The sequence below is a fragment of the Oncorhynchus gorbuscha genome, linkage group LG01, assembly GCF_021184085.1.
Source record: "Oncorhynchus gorbuscha isolate QuinsamMale2020 ecotype Even-year linkage group LG01, OgorEven_v1.0, whole genome shotgun sequence".
Lineage (NCBI taxonomy): Eukaryota > Metazoa > Chordata > Actinopteri > Salmoniformes > Salmonidae > Oncorhynchus > Oncorhynchus gorbuscha.
The window spans coordinates 34,395,470-34,410,554 of record NC_060173.1 but is presented as its reverse complement, the minus strand read 5'-3'; the positions used below and the strand labels follow the sequence as shown (position 1 = coordinate 34,410,554).

The 15,085-nt window shown below is 41.8% G+C and overlaps 2 protein-coding genes across 2 annotated transcripts; one reads left to right on the top strand and one right to left on the bottom strand.

Annotated features, from left to right (window-relative positions):
• Positions 1-3,414: 3,414 nt before the first annotated feature.
• Positions 3,415-4,351, bottom strand: ch25hl1.2 (cholesterol 25-hydroxylase like 1, tandem duplicate 2). Its single transcript, XM_046361236.1, is given in 4 exon segments — positions 3,415-3,649; positions 3,652-3,881; positions 3,883-4,141; positions 4,144-4,351. Coding segments are annotated over 4 exon segments (834 nt in total). The 3' UTR covers positions 3,415-3,512.
• Positions 4,352-5,405: 1,054 nt separating this feature from the next.
• Positions 5,406-13,782, top strand: si:dkey-24l11.2 (uncharacterized protein LOC100034462 homolog). Its single transcript, XM_046351142.1, has 12 exons — positions 5,406-5,559; positions 7,274-7,963; positions 8,127-8,186; positions 8,288-8,340; positions 11,286-11,430; positions 11,632-11,996; positions 12,182-12,410; positions 12,537-12,651; positions 12,760-12,880; positions 12,970-13,081; positions 13,174-13,286; positions 13,416-13,782. Exons 1-12 carry the CDS (start codon positions 5,530-5,532, stop codon positions 13,483-13,485), a joined length of 2,103 nt encoding a protein of 700 aa, XP_046207098.1. The 5' UTR covers positions 5,406-5,529; the 3' UTR covers positions 13,486-13,782.
• Positions 13,783-15,085: the final 1,303 nt, after the last annotated feature.

Here is a 15,085-nt window from a genome sequence, read left to right as displayed (position 1 = left end):
GTATTCTAGTTTATATTTTCTATGTGAGGTTCTAGTTTAGTATTTCTATGTTGGTGATTTGTATGATTCCCAATTAGAGGCAGCTGATAATCGTTGTCTCTAATTGGGGATCATATTTAAGTAGCATTTTTCCCCACCTGTGTTGGTGGGATATTGTTTATGTGTAGTTGCATGTTAGCACTGCATTGTTGTTTCGGTTAGTCGTTATTGTTTTATGGTTCACTTACTTTAAATAAAAAGATGTGGAACCCAACACTGCACATTGGTCCTAGTATGCTTCCAATGATTGTGACAGTGAACGGATGATCTCCACATGTGTGGTTCCCACCATTAAGCATGGAGGAGGTGTGGGGGTGCTTTGCTGGTGACACTGTCTGTGATTTATTTAGAATTCAAGGCACACTTAACCAGCATGGCTACCACAGCATTCTGCAGCGATATGCCACCCCATCTGCTTTGCGCTTCGTGGGACTATCTTTTTTTTTACAACGGGACAATGACCCAACACACCTCCAGGCTGTGTAAGGGCTATTTTACCAATAAAGAGAGTGATGGACTGCTGCATCAGATGACCTGGCCTCCACAATCACTCTACCTCAACCCAATTGAGATGGTTTTGGATGAGTTGGACTGCAGAGCGAAGGAAAAGCAGCCAACAAGTGCTCAGCATATGTAGGAACTCCTTCAAGACTGGCTGAGAGAATGCCAAGAGTGTGCAAAGCTGTCATCAAGGCAAAGGGGGTGGCTACTTTGAAGAAATAGAAATCTAAAATATATTTTGATTTAACACTTTTTTTGGTTACTACATGATTCCATCTGTGTTATTTCATAGTAGTGATGCCTCTAGCACTGTGATGCAGTGCCTTAGACCGCTGTGCCACTTGGGAGGCCCCTGTTTTCCAACAGAGATGGAGCTTAAAAAGTAACTGGATTTAGCTTTCTTAATCTAGATAGTACATCTGTTTCTCTATTGTCTGAAAGACTGCCAGTCCACTACGAGTCTGTTTTCCTTCCTTTGGCCCTGATCTGATTTCTCATCTGAATGAGCTCAGAAAGATCTAACACTTAGTGTTCTGAGCTATCTTTGACACTGAATATATATATATATATATATATATTTATTTTATTTTATTATTTAACCTTTATTTAACTAGGCATTTTAACTTTTCCTCTGAGTAGTTTAAAAGGGGCATGTTTATCTGCCAGAGGAATAAATATGGTGGATGCATATTCTAAAGCCAACTCAGGGTCAGGAATACTGGAGACAGTGGCTAAATCAGAGTAAGAACATGCCATGTAAAAACCCTTGAGGAGAAAACTTGCTGTTTCGTATCTCTAATACATACTATGGGACAATGATCACTGAGATCATATGCAAATGATCCATTATACAAATATTTACTGGGGTTATTAGTAAGAATTAAATCAGGAGTCAACAGGGGTTTTCACATTTAGCCGTGTGGGTTTTGAGATCAATTCAGTCTGATTAAAATCAATGCATATACTTTTAAATTCATCTGAGGCCGGGATAGCCAGTCCAGATTCAAATCCCATAAAATGACCAACTCCGAGTACAGAAAATGTGTTAAACACTCTGATATAGCATTAATAGCATCCACCATGGTAGCAGGGGGGGCGGTAAATCCCAGTAACAACAATGTGTATTCTGGTTTATTGACACATCGACAACCAGGTTATCGCATTTATTGGGAACAAAAATATTTAAAGATTGGGACACCATGAAATGAGATTTTACATTATGGCCACTGCTCCCGTTTTTTGTAATCAGTCACAAATAAATTATAATAATTTACTTCAATGTCTTTGTCAGAGACAGAACAATTTATCCATGTTTCAGAGAGAACCAGAAGTCCTGTACCCTCATGTCAAAAATCCTCATCGAATATTCAGAAATGTATTAAAGTAATTATATGTATCCACCAATCCAAAGAGAGGAATAGGCGAAAGCTTGACACCCCACCGTGCTTCTTTGTGGACAACGACTCCTATTGTTTGGGAGGAGAGACGAGTATCTTGTCAGTATATCCGTAATCTTTGCTAGCGCTGGAAGTACAGGAAGCAGCGATAACGTCATAACTATATCCAAAAACATGGCAGACGTTGGATGAACATATGTTAATATCTTTGGCTGAGTGATAAAAAAAATCGGCCTCAGCGACAATTATTTAAATCAAGGGGCCAGGATTCAGGTCTAGAGGCACGGTTTTGACTGCTCCTACAGATTTACTTTAATAAATTGTGATTGACTGACTGATCTAGAATGGAAAGGAGTGGGTGCTCAACCAAAGTGAGTCTAGGAGATGGTTCACCACAAACAATTATAGGTTTTAGTAAGCAAGTTGAAAGGATTGACATTTCGGCCTTCAGAATAAACACAAAGGGTATGGACAAGTTAATATAGGACAGGGGTGGGCAATTCCAGTCCTCAAGGGCCTGATTGGTGTCACAGTTTTGCCTCAGCTCCAGCTAACACACCTGACTCCAGTAATCAGTTAATCATGATCTTCAGTTTAGAATGCAATTTGATTAATCAGCTGTGTTTGTTAGGGATGGAGAAAAAGTGTGTCACCAATCAGGCCCTCGAGGACTGGAGTTGCCCACTCCTGATATAGGGCATGAGGAAGACGATTAGGGATAAACTCTATTCAGCTGGTGGTGCTAATGAGAGATGGAATGGTACAGGGTGGTACTCAGGGTGTGGGGTACTATGGTCAATGTCTCCACCCAGTGATGAGATACAGAAGTCTAAGCTCCCTCCATGTGTAAACATTAAGTGCAAATAAGTCCAAAAAAGGGATGGGGCCCTTCACAAAAGCATACTATAGTCCTTTCCTAGGTTAAGATCTCTGGGGACTAAAGTCTCTAAGGAATGGATCCAGAACGTCTCTCTGGACTTTGCGTTTGTCAACATCATCACCACATTTGTTTTTGCTGACTTGTTCAATTCCAAACTAAAATAACTCACAAAGTGAGTGTCCCCGCTATTTGAAATGGAGGGTCACTGTGCTGTTGGGGTCAGCATATCGAATGGCACTTTGGTGCTCACCCATTCTAGTGTGTAACTCCCTTGAGGTCTCTCCTATGTAAAATGAGCTGCACTGGCAGCGAATCACATAGATCACGTTGCGAGAATTGCAATTGATGGTACTTTTTATTTTTATGCCTCGACCCGATCTGGGGTGCGAGAAACTTATTATACTTTGGGTGTACTGGCAGGTTGAATAAAGGGACATGGATAAATATATATGTTATATACATGTATTAATTATGAAGAACATGGAAAAGTTTATATATGTTTTTCCATTGCATAATAAAACAGTTTTAACCATAACATCCAACAGAATTCACTCCAATGAGTTCTACAACCCAAAGTAGAGAAGGATAACTTAGTGTTCACTCAGTTAATTTACAGGTCTCAAATATATAATTTCATTTTAAAGAGGTCTATTTCTCATAATCATTTAGTTTGAATTAAATTTCATAGAATTTCATCATAAGAATATATTCGTCACCGGCTCTGAGTAAGAGTAAGAGAAACTAAAATCAGCATGTGTTCCAAATATTTTATCCCAGTGGCTGAAGTATGGTGCAATGTTCTTGTTGAGTTTCTGATGGTGCACATCATGATGGGCCCTCGATAAATACTGAAAGGTATCAGATGAGATGTGGACCAAGGAAAATCATAACCGCAGTGATCCTCCACGGACACATAGACATGGAGCACCATAAAGACACATGTGGTGAGAAGGTGGCATCTCAGGATGACAGAATTCAGGGTGGTCCAAAAGCACACTGTGACCAGCTTCCACCCTCCCAGGCATTGTGTAGCCAGAACAAAGAGAGCTGAGTAGTTGTGGTGGATGGAAAGTGATGTACAACCAGTGGTGCAGCAGGTGCCAGATGAAGTACTGGAAGTCAAAGAGCAGAAGGTTTCCCGTCACTCCAGTGATGAGCTCCACTAGAGTTGGGACTTGGTCTGGCAGTGTCACCGGTGGTCTCCATGTCCACTGAGCCACACTTGCAGGAAGCACAAGGAGCATATGGTTATGCAGCCTGATGCCAGCACAATGCAATAGCATGGAAGGTGTTGGCCGCCGGCTCGGCTGGATCTTGAACTCTGGACCCATGGCCATCTGTCCCCTATGATGTCACACGTCAGGATGGGGAGGCAGAACAGAAAGTATGAAGACACATTCAAAACAATGGGGAAAAGAGGATACCTCAAAGAGTTCCTGTGATTGGGCCTGACACTGTTCCAGAGAGGCTGAAGAGAGGAGTCATTTCCCAGGTCGATTCCCAGGCCTGAAAATGTATCTACTACTAGATCCATCCTGCTTTTGTAAAATAAAGAATGTAAATGGTGTCCATTCCCTTGTACTTAACGTGTAATAAATGTGAATGTGGAAGCCAGGTGCATTGACCAATAAAGACTGCTCCTCTCCCTGAATGTCCAGTATCCACTAACATGGTTCTAAATTATTTATATTGTAACTCTTTTCATTCTCAGGTTATACAACAGTCAGGGATGTAATGTATATGACCAACCAATGTCTTGATTGTTAGTATGTGTGCAGGCCTACAGCAGTATTCCATTACATTTTTCCTTTGATTATTTTCACTAGCACACAAAATGCGAATTATTATTATACATTGGGTTATTCAATTAATCACAGGGTAGAGATTATCCTCAGGTTCGCCTCATTAAATTATTGTTAAAGTATTGTGTGAGTTTTTATGGGTAAAGTCCTACCTTATAAAAAAAATCATAACAGCTGTGACGGAAACAGGAAATGTCTGTACAATTTCCCGACAGATCATTTGTTTGTTCAACATGGTGGGATATTTTTGTGTTGGTGAAATTAATTATGCACACATATTGATATAATAACCATTATATCAAAGTAAGTTGGTTTGATGTTTCAGGAGTCGTAGTCGGAGAACCAACCATACAGTTTATTAGGCTAAATATAAAATACGTTATTATGAACTTCACAGGGTTGTGAAAGTGCAAGGTTCTCTTGGTGCTCCTTTCCAATAAATATCGAGGGTCTTATTCTTGTAACATGATGATCGATGCTTGGTAGAGTTGAAAATGCGATGGAAACACATTGAACTTTTAATTTTTATTCTGTACAAGAAAAAGTAAATTTTGTGTGCACTACGTCATTATGCACTGATTTTATCCGCAACGGGTCAATTTTGTGGAAACGCCACTGGTAGGAAAATGCACATATCATCAGATGCCGATTCTAGAGTATTCACATGAAAATGTGGCAACAATTGGATGGACTGTATACATTCTATGCAGCAATTTATGGTGCGAGCTGTGTCCATCTCACTCCATACCAGGAGGGGGCAATAAAGTATAAGAATTGTCTTCACTGCCCATGGAGCACAGAGGAAGGAAAAACAACGACAGCCATTGGACTTTGGCTGCAGCTACTGAATCTACTGAATGCAACAAAGTAACATCAACTTTACGGATACAAACGTATAGCAAATAGCTACATGGAACGTTCACCTGTAAACAGCGTTGAGGTACTGTACTTAAAAAAAAATGTAATAGTGTTGTTGGGCTAACTTATTCAAAATAAGTGCCATATTTTGATATTTTAGCTGATCATGGCAAGAAGGGATGCAGTTATTTGTCAAAGTGACGTCAAAAGTCGCGTCGAGGATTCTGTTTACATTTTAGATAACACTAACCCCTTTCTTAACCTTAACCTGCTAAGTAGTCACTGCTGACATTAGCTGCATCCCATCTAGTCAACCATTTCATGTGTGTTATGATTTCGCTAGCTAGTAGTAGTAGGCCTACAGTACAGAAGATGGACACTGGAGGCTATTTCTAGTGAAAGAGGTTAGTTTGATATACAGTGCATTCAGGAAGTATTCAGACCCCTTCACTTTTCCACATCTTGTTACGTTACAGCCTCATTCTAAAATTGATTAAATAAAAATGTTTGTCATCAATCTACACACTACCCCATAATGACTAAGCGAAAACATAAATACCTTATTTACATAAGTATTCAGACCATTTGCTGTGAGTCCTGTTTCCATTGATCATCCTTGATGTTTCTACAACTTGATTGGAGTCCACTTGTGGTAAATTCAATTGATTGGACATGATTTGGAAAGGCACACACCTGTCTTTATAAAGTCCCACAGTTGGCAGTGCATGTGGAGCAAAAACCAAGCCGTGAGGTCGAAGGAATTGTCCGTATAGCTCAGAGACAGGATTGTGTCAAGATACCAAAACATTTCTGCAACATTGAAGGTCGCCACGAACACAGTGGCCTCCATCATTCTTAAATGTAAGAAGTTTGGAACCACCAATACTCTTCCTAGAGCTGGCCGCCCGGCCAAACTGGGCAATCAAGGGGGAAGGTTGTTGGTCAGGGAGGTGACCAAGAATTTGATGGTCACTCTAACAGAGTTCCTCTGTGGAGATGGGAGAACCTTCCAGGAGGACAAGGATCTCAGCAGCACTCCACCAATCAGGCCTTTATGGTAGACTGGCCAGACAGAAGCCACTCCTCAGTAAAAGGCACATGACAGCCCACTTGGAGTTTGCCAAAAGGCACCTAAAGACTCTCACACAATGAGAAACAAGATTATCTGGTCTGATGAAACCAAGATTGAACTCTTTGGCCTGAATGCTAAGTGTCACATCTGGAGGAAACCAGGAACCGCTCATCACCTGTCTAATACCATACCTACAGTGAAGTGGTGGTAACCTGCTCAGGACCGCAGACTACGGCGACGGTTCACCTTCCAACAGGGCAACAACCCAAACACACAGCCAAGACAAAGCAGGAGTGGCTTTGGGACTTGAACTTGATAGAACATCTCTGGAGATATGTGAAAATAGCTGTGCTGTGATGCTCCCTATCCAACCAATTTAATCTATTTTAGAATAAGGCTGTAATATAGCAAAATGTGGAAATAGTCAAGGGGTGTGAATACTTTCTGAATGCACTGTATGTAGTTCACAAGGAAGAATGACAGGATATTTGTGTCAATACACGAGTGAGAGACAGATTTATCTTATTGTGTCAATCACTGTATTCTCTAATAACAAAATGTGGAAAAAGACAAGGTGTCTGTATACTTTCCGAATGCACTATATATCTGATATGACAAACTGCATTTTGTTTTTTCCTTTTTCAGTGATGGTCTTTTCAGTGTTTCCTACTTTGTACTCCCTGCATGTTTTCATGAATGTCATAACAAGAGTTATTTTCTATAGGTATCACCAGAGAGCAATGGAGATTCTGTCTCTCTGTGTCACAATGAGGAAGAGAACAGGAATCAACCAGCACATGGTGGCCCTCAAGTCCAGCTGTGTCGTTTCTACTCACAGGGACGGCACTGTAACTTTGGGAGGAAGTGCCGCTTCCTCCATCAAAGAGGAGATTCCACCACCCTCACCCAGGGGAAGGTAGATAACTGGACAAAGCAAAGGTCAGAACAGGAGATCCAAAGAGGGACAGGCCCTCACAGCCACCCTGGAATCACACTGCAGAATCCAGTGGTTGACAGCCATGGAGATGTAGGCCACAGGCTGCCCTCCAAACCAAGGGCTGCTCCAACCAGAGTTGAGAGGGCCAACAATCGCCGGCCCTGTCGCTATTTTCTGTCTGGGTGCTGCACCATGGAAGATAGATGTCACTACTGGCACCCACCACAGTTTCCCCTAGTTGACGACCAGCCTGTAGGAGACGGAGGCAGGCCCAGGGTGCCCCATGCCCCCCCTCCCAGTGCCCTTCAGGTGGTCAAACTGAGTGACCTGACTGACAATATCACCAAACAGCTACGGGACACTGAGATCAAGCAGCTGATAAAGCGTTTTCCTAAAGAACAGCTTATTGTGCAGGAACGGAGCGACGGCCAAGTCACCTTCTACCGAGCCACAGTACAGCCCACTGATCCAGACTGGGTAAACATTGTCTGCATTATTCCAATCCACAATACAAGGCCTCAAAGGCCATTGTCTTTTATCGTTTCTACTATGATATAGTTTTATGAGCATCATAGGAATGTTACAACATGGAAAATTGTGCATAAAAACATGCTGACTCACTCCTTATACTGTTTTACAGCCTTTTGACTTGAAAGACGTTGACATAATGGTGAGCTTTCCGGAAAAGTACCCACAAGAGGTAAACTAAAATCTTTGACCTACAAATCTCATCTGTTTGATTATAATCCTATTGTGTCTAGAGCTAAGACTCAAGGTGTACATTTTTTGTTTTTTTTCCAGGTATTTACATTAGATATACCACTGGACCAGGACTTGCCATCAGTTATGGGAAGGTGAGAGAAACTTTATTTTATTTTCAATGGCTTTACAGTCTGAATATAATAACACTTTGATAAGTTTTGATACATTTTTCTCAATGTGTCCGTCCACATAGACATGTTGTAACACTCATATATATATATATATATATATATATATATATATATATATATATATATATATATATATATATATATATACACACACAGTGCCTTGTGAAAGTATTCGGCCCCCTTGAACTTTGCGACCTTTTGCCACATTTCAGGCTTCAAACATCAAGATATAAAACTGTATTTTTTTTGTGAAGAATCAACAACAAGTGGGACACAATCATGGAGTGGAACGACATTTATTGGATATTTCAAACTTTAACAAATCAAAAACTGAAAAATTGGGCGTGCAAAATTATTCAGCCCCTTTACTTTCAGTGCAGCAAACTCTCTCCAGAATGAGTGAGGATCTCTGAATGATCCAATGTTGACCTAAATGACTAATGATGATAAATACAATCTACCTGTGTGTAATCAAGTCTCCGTATAAATGCACCTGCACTGTGATAGTCTCAGAGGTCCGTTAAAAGCGCAGAGAGCATCATGAAGAACAAGGAACACACCAGGCAGGTCCGAGATACTGTTGTGAAGAAGTTTAAAGCCGGATTTGGATACAAAAAGATTTCCCAAGCTTTAAACATCCCAAGGAGCACTGTGCAAGTGATAATATTGAAATGGAAGGAGTATCAGACCACTGCAAATCTACCAAGACCTGGCCGTCCCTCTAAACTTTCAGCTCATACAAGGAGAAGACTGATCAGAGATGCAGCCAAGAGGCCTATGATCACTCTGGATGAACTGCAGAGATCTACAGCTGAGGTGGGAGACTCTGTCCATAGGACAACAATCAGTCGTATATTGCACAAATCTGGCCTTTATGGAAGAGTGGCAAGAAGAAAGCCATTTCTTAAAGATATCCATAAAAAGTGTCGTTTAACGTTTGCCACAAGCCACCTGGGAGACACACCAAACATGTGGAAGAAGGTGCTCTGGTCAGATGAAACCAAAATGGAACTTTTTTGGCAACAATGCAAAACGTTATGTTTGGCGTAAAAGCAACACAGCTCATCACGCTGAACACACCATCGAAACTGTCAAACATGGTGGTGGCAGCATCATGGTTTGGGCCTGCTTTTCTTCAGCAGGGACAGGGAAGATGGTTAAAATTGATGGGAATATGGATGGAGCCAAATACAGGACCATTCTGGAAGAAAACCTGATGGAGTCTGCAAAAGACCTGAGACTGGGACGGAGATTTGTCTTCCAACAAGACAATGATCCAAAACAAAGCAAAATCTACAATGGAATGGTTAAAAAATAAACATATCCAGGTGTTAGAATGGCCAAGTCAAAAATCCAAATACCTTCACAGATCTTTATTGTAAAGGGTGTAAACACTGTTTCCCATGCTTGTTCAATCAACATGCAACATGCACCTGTAGAACGGTCGTAAAGGCACGAACAGCTTACAGACGGTAGGCAATTAAGTTCACAGTAATGAAAACTTAGGACACTAAAGAGGCCTTTCTACTGACTCTGAATAACACCAAAATAAAGATTCCCAGGGTCCCTGCTCATCTGTGTGAACGTGCCTTAGGCATGCTGCAAGGGGGCATGAGGACTGCAGATGTGGCCAGGGCAATAAATTGCGATGTCTGTACTGTGAGACACCAAAGACAGTGCTACAAGGAGAGAGGATGGACAGCTGATCATCCTCGCAGTAGCAGACCACGTGTAACAACACCTGCACAGGATCGGTACATCTGAACGTCACATCTGCGGGACAGGTACAGGATGGCACAACAACTGCCCGAGTTACACCAGGAACGCACAATCCATCAGTGCTCAGACTGTCCACAATAGGCTGAGAGAGGCTGGACTGAGGGCTTGTAGGCCTGTTGTAAGGCAGGTCCTCACCAGACCTCACCGGCAACAACGTCGCCTATGGGCACTAACCCACCATCGCTGGTCCAGGCAGGACTGGCAAAAAGTTCTCTTCACTGACGAGTCGCGGTTTTGTCTCACCAGGGGTGATGGTCGAGTTTGCATTTATCGTCGAAGAAATTAGCGTTACACCGAGGCCTGTACTCTGGAGCGGGATCGACTTGGAGATGGAGGGTCCGTCATGGTCTGGAGCGGTGTCTCACAGCATCATCGGATTGAGCTTATTATTACAGGGAAGACATCCTCGTCCCACATGTGGTACCCTTCCTGCAGTCTCATCCTGACATGACGCTCCAGCATGACAATGCCACCAAGCCATACTGCTCATTCTGTGCGTGAGTTCCTGCAAGACAGGAATGTCAGTGTTCTGTCATGGCCAGCGAAGATCCCGGATCTGAATCCCATTGATCACGTCTGGGACCTGTTGGATCGGAGGGTCTTGGTGCCTTAGTGGAAGAGTGGGGTAACATCTCACAGCAAGAACTGGCAAATCTGGTGCAGTCCATGAGGAGGAGATGCACTGCCGTACTTAATGCAGCTGGTGGCCGCACCAGATACTGACTGTTACTCTAGATTTAGCCCCCCCCCCCCTTTTGTTCAGTGACACATTATTCCATTTATGTTAGTCACATGTCTGTGGAACTTGTTCAGTTTGTCAAAGTTGTTGAATCTTGTTATGTTCATACAAATATTTACACATGTTAAGTTTGCTGAAAATAAACGCAGTTGACAGTGAGGGGACGTTTTCTTTTTTTGCTGAGTTTATATATCCCAGTAATTGTGGCACAGAGATGCCGAAACGTTGGTGATTAACCCCATAAATTACTGGGAGTTTATATATAGTGTGCACGACTCTTTTTAAAATATTTTAAAATAGGTTATAGTTTATTCGCTGTTAATCAGCACCTCTACATACAATAATTGTCTCTGGGTGTGCGCCAGCTCATGTTTTTTTATTCACATAGGTATGTTGAACAAGCCTCACTGGAATGGCTACAGGCTAAACATGCCACCAATCAGCTGATGGGTAAGGTAGAGCTGCTCTTCCGGCCCTTCCTTCGTTGGTTGGATCGCAGCATGGAAAGACTGTTCACTGAGGGAGCCAGGCAGGTGAGACTAGACTGGTATAAAAACAGAGTTCCATTTATCTTAGTCTACTTAGTATGATATCCTTCTGGTAACCTCTGTTTTCCATGAGAGACTGTGGTAATGTTATGAATTCTCTGTGTTGTATTAGTTTATTTCCTTAAAACTACTTAATAACTTGACAGCAGCGTTCTAATCCTTTCTCTCTTTTAAATCTCTCCTCAGCTGAAAAAAGACATGGAGATAGCAAAGGCCGGAATTCAGTTTGTGCCATACCAGCAGCTCCAGGCAACCGTGTGCAAAGAGCCTGCTGCTGATGACATGCCTGACCCTGTCCTCCACACTGCAACTGATGAGGAGAGCAGAGAAGGAGAAGATGAGGAGTGGAAAAAACTATTGTACCCTGGCTGTGATGATAATGATGATGATGATTGTGGTGTTAGTGATGAAGAGGACCAGGGGAAGGTGGAGAATATTAAGCTCAGTGAGCCCCGCAGAGGAACAGAGGTGAAGCTGCTGGGCCTGAGGCTGGGAGAGGGCACGGCGACCGTGGTCGCCACACAGGTCACTGTGTGTCTGCAGTGCAGCAGGTGAGCAGACAGACTGTCCTTCACTGATGCCATCTACTGTAGCCTACTCTGTATCTCACATTTTCCCCTTATATTGCTTATAGGAGGAAAGATTAAACTTATCTGCAGTATTTATTTTTGTGTTGATCGGACATGGAGATGTGACATAACTGTGTGTCTGTCTGGCCTGTGTGTGTTGTTTGCAGGTGTAAGGTGACAGCAGACCTGACTCTAAATGGCAGGAACCCCTGCACGGCCCAGTGTGAGAAGTGTAACGCAGGGATCAGTGCTGCTTTCAGACCCAGCATGCTGCACCACTACAGTGACGTCCTGGGCTATCTGGACCTGGGCACTGCTGCTCCTGTGGACCTGGTCCTGCAGGACTGTGATTTGGTTATTGTCTGCCTCAACTGCTCAAAAGAGGGACCTGTGAAGGTCGCCAACATTGCTCCATTCTTGTCTTATGATGATGAAATTATTTATATCTGGGTGAAGTTTTGATCTAACACGGTCTGTTCTGTTATTTGATTAGTCTGATTTTGTGTATTATTTTGTCTGCAGAACCTTTTGTATGGCCAGAGCAAGGAGTTCAACTGTCAGCACTGTCACAGCAAACTCAGCATCCTGGTTGACAGCACACGATTCCAGTACATTCCGCCACGCAAAGAAAAAAACGGTCAGAAACAAAGGCCTATAGTAGGATTTTAATGATGAAATATGGAAGAAGGTTAAACAGCTGTTTTGGCTATTCTGTCTGTAATACATAGTTGACTGTACTGTACAGGGCACAGTGACTCTTCACTGACCTATCGGCGTAACATAAGGGACCCTGCCATACAGATGGGGAAACCACTACCTGAGAAGGGATCCTGCAAACACTACAAACAGAGTCATCGCTGGCTCAGGTTTTTAGCCACCTCTTTCTCTTTAACATCATTTTGTGTTGCCAAAGTAAGCTTCGCTGATGAGTGACATCCCATGGGTGTGCTCTCAGGTTCTCATGCTGTGGCCGGGCCTACCCCTGTGATGTGTGTCATGACGAGGACCAGGACCACCCCATGGAGCTGGCCACCAGGATGATCTGTGGTCACTGCTGTAGAGAGCAGGTAAGCTGCCTGGATGGCTAGAGTAGTGCATCTTCATTGGCATCTCCATATGCTAGATTCCAACCCTAAACTGCTGTTGTCCTTACTTGTAGCCGTACAGCAATGGGAAGCCCTGTGTCAGCTGTGGAGGCATGATGACAAAAGGAGCCTACACCAGTCACTGGGAGGGAGGACTGGGCTGCAGGAGCAAAGTCAAAATGAGCAGGTACTATACTGTACACGCACGCACACTGATGTCTAAACACATCATCTTACTTTAAAAATAAAATACATTATATTTTTGTTCAAACTGATGAAATTGTGCATTCATAAATTTAATTTCTCTCATTTACAGAAATGATAAACACAAGTATGCCAACACAAACAAAACAATTTCACGGAAAGCAGCCAGCGAAAAGAAATAATCAGAGACAACATGTTAACGTTATGGCAGTGGTTGATCAGGCCTGCTCTGTGTGATTCAAGAGCAACCCTTCTATCAATGCCTTATTGATTTCTAATAAATCAACTATTGTAATGTTATCCAGCTGATGTGATTGGTGAGAAGTGTTAACAATGTTGTGAGGATTGAGCCCCGGTCCTGGAGTAGCACTCAGCCTTGAGTTGACAATTGTCAGTTCAATGTTTAGTTTTGATTTACATTTGGTTGAGTTGTCAACTAATGCAGATTCAATTTAAAATAAACAAAAAATGTCACTGTGTAATTGGATTTAGGTTTGAGAAAAAGACAAAATTCCCTTACGTTGACTTTTTGCAAATCCGATCAGTTTTCCACGTTGATCTACGAGATCGGTGTCCCTAAACCGGGACAGTTGTTGCTCAATATTCGATAGTGTGACTAGTGATGTTGTAAACAACAGGGACATAGACATGTCTTCTGGCCAGAAAGCTTAAATTCTTGTTAATCTAACGGCAGTGTCAAATTTACAGTAGCTATTACGACAACAAAAATACCATGCTATTGTTTGAGAATAGTGCACAACAACAAAACATCATGGCAACTGGTTTGATACATTCACCTCTGAAGATAAATAATGTACTTACATTCAGTAATCTTGCTCTGAATTGTCATCCTGAGGGTTACAGAGATAGTGTAGTTTTGTTTGAAAAAATGTATTCAAATGTAGGAACTGGCTCCACCCCCACACTGCTTCCATCTTGTGGACAACATCTAAATTACACCTAGAATCCTATCTGAGTGTATGGCCTTTCTCTTGCTTTTCAAAGATGGAACAAATTTTTTTTTTGAAAACACATGTTTTTTATTTGTATTATCTTTTACCAGATCTAATGTGTTATATTCTCCTACATTCATTTCACATTTCCACAAACGTCAAAGGCTTTCCTTTCAAATGGTATCATTAATTTGCATATTCTTGCTACAGGCAGTTAGATTTGGGCATGTCATTTTTGGCGAAAATTGAAAAAAAGTGTCCGAACCTTCTTAATGTCATCACATCATTATTTTTGTTGAAATTACGTGGAAACGATTATGATTCAACCAGTTTTTACCCAGTGAGATGCAACGGTGTTCTGTTTCTCAGAACTGTGTTTTGTGTCTTTTAGGTGGGCAGGCTAGACAAAATCTTGGTAGTTTGACCATGGCATCTGGATAGAATAGCTGTGACAGGTTTGCTCCCTTGACCGTAATTAAGTAGCTCCACAAACAGATTATTAGGTAAGATTACATCAGGTTATGCTAAATAATGATTAAGTAAGATTACATACGATTGGAATCTATGACTAAATAAACTCACTAATCTTCTAAAATAATTTAAGAGCACATGGCCAATGAACAGATGGAAAATAACAGATTTCATGGACTCAACTAATGCTATTGAGAATCAAAATGATGATTGACCATTTTTATATGAATAGGTCACCATGGTGGTCTCGAATTGAAATACAAATATGTAAGAAGTGAATGTTGTGGATATCATCAATTTAATAAATTCTACTAATTAAGATGCCTTGCAATTGAGTTTTAACTTGATAGGTAACATG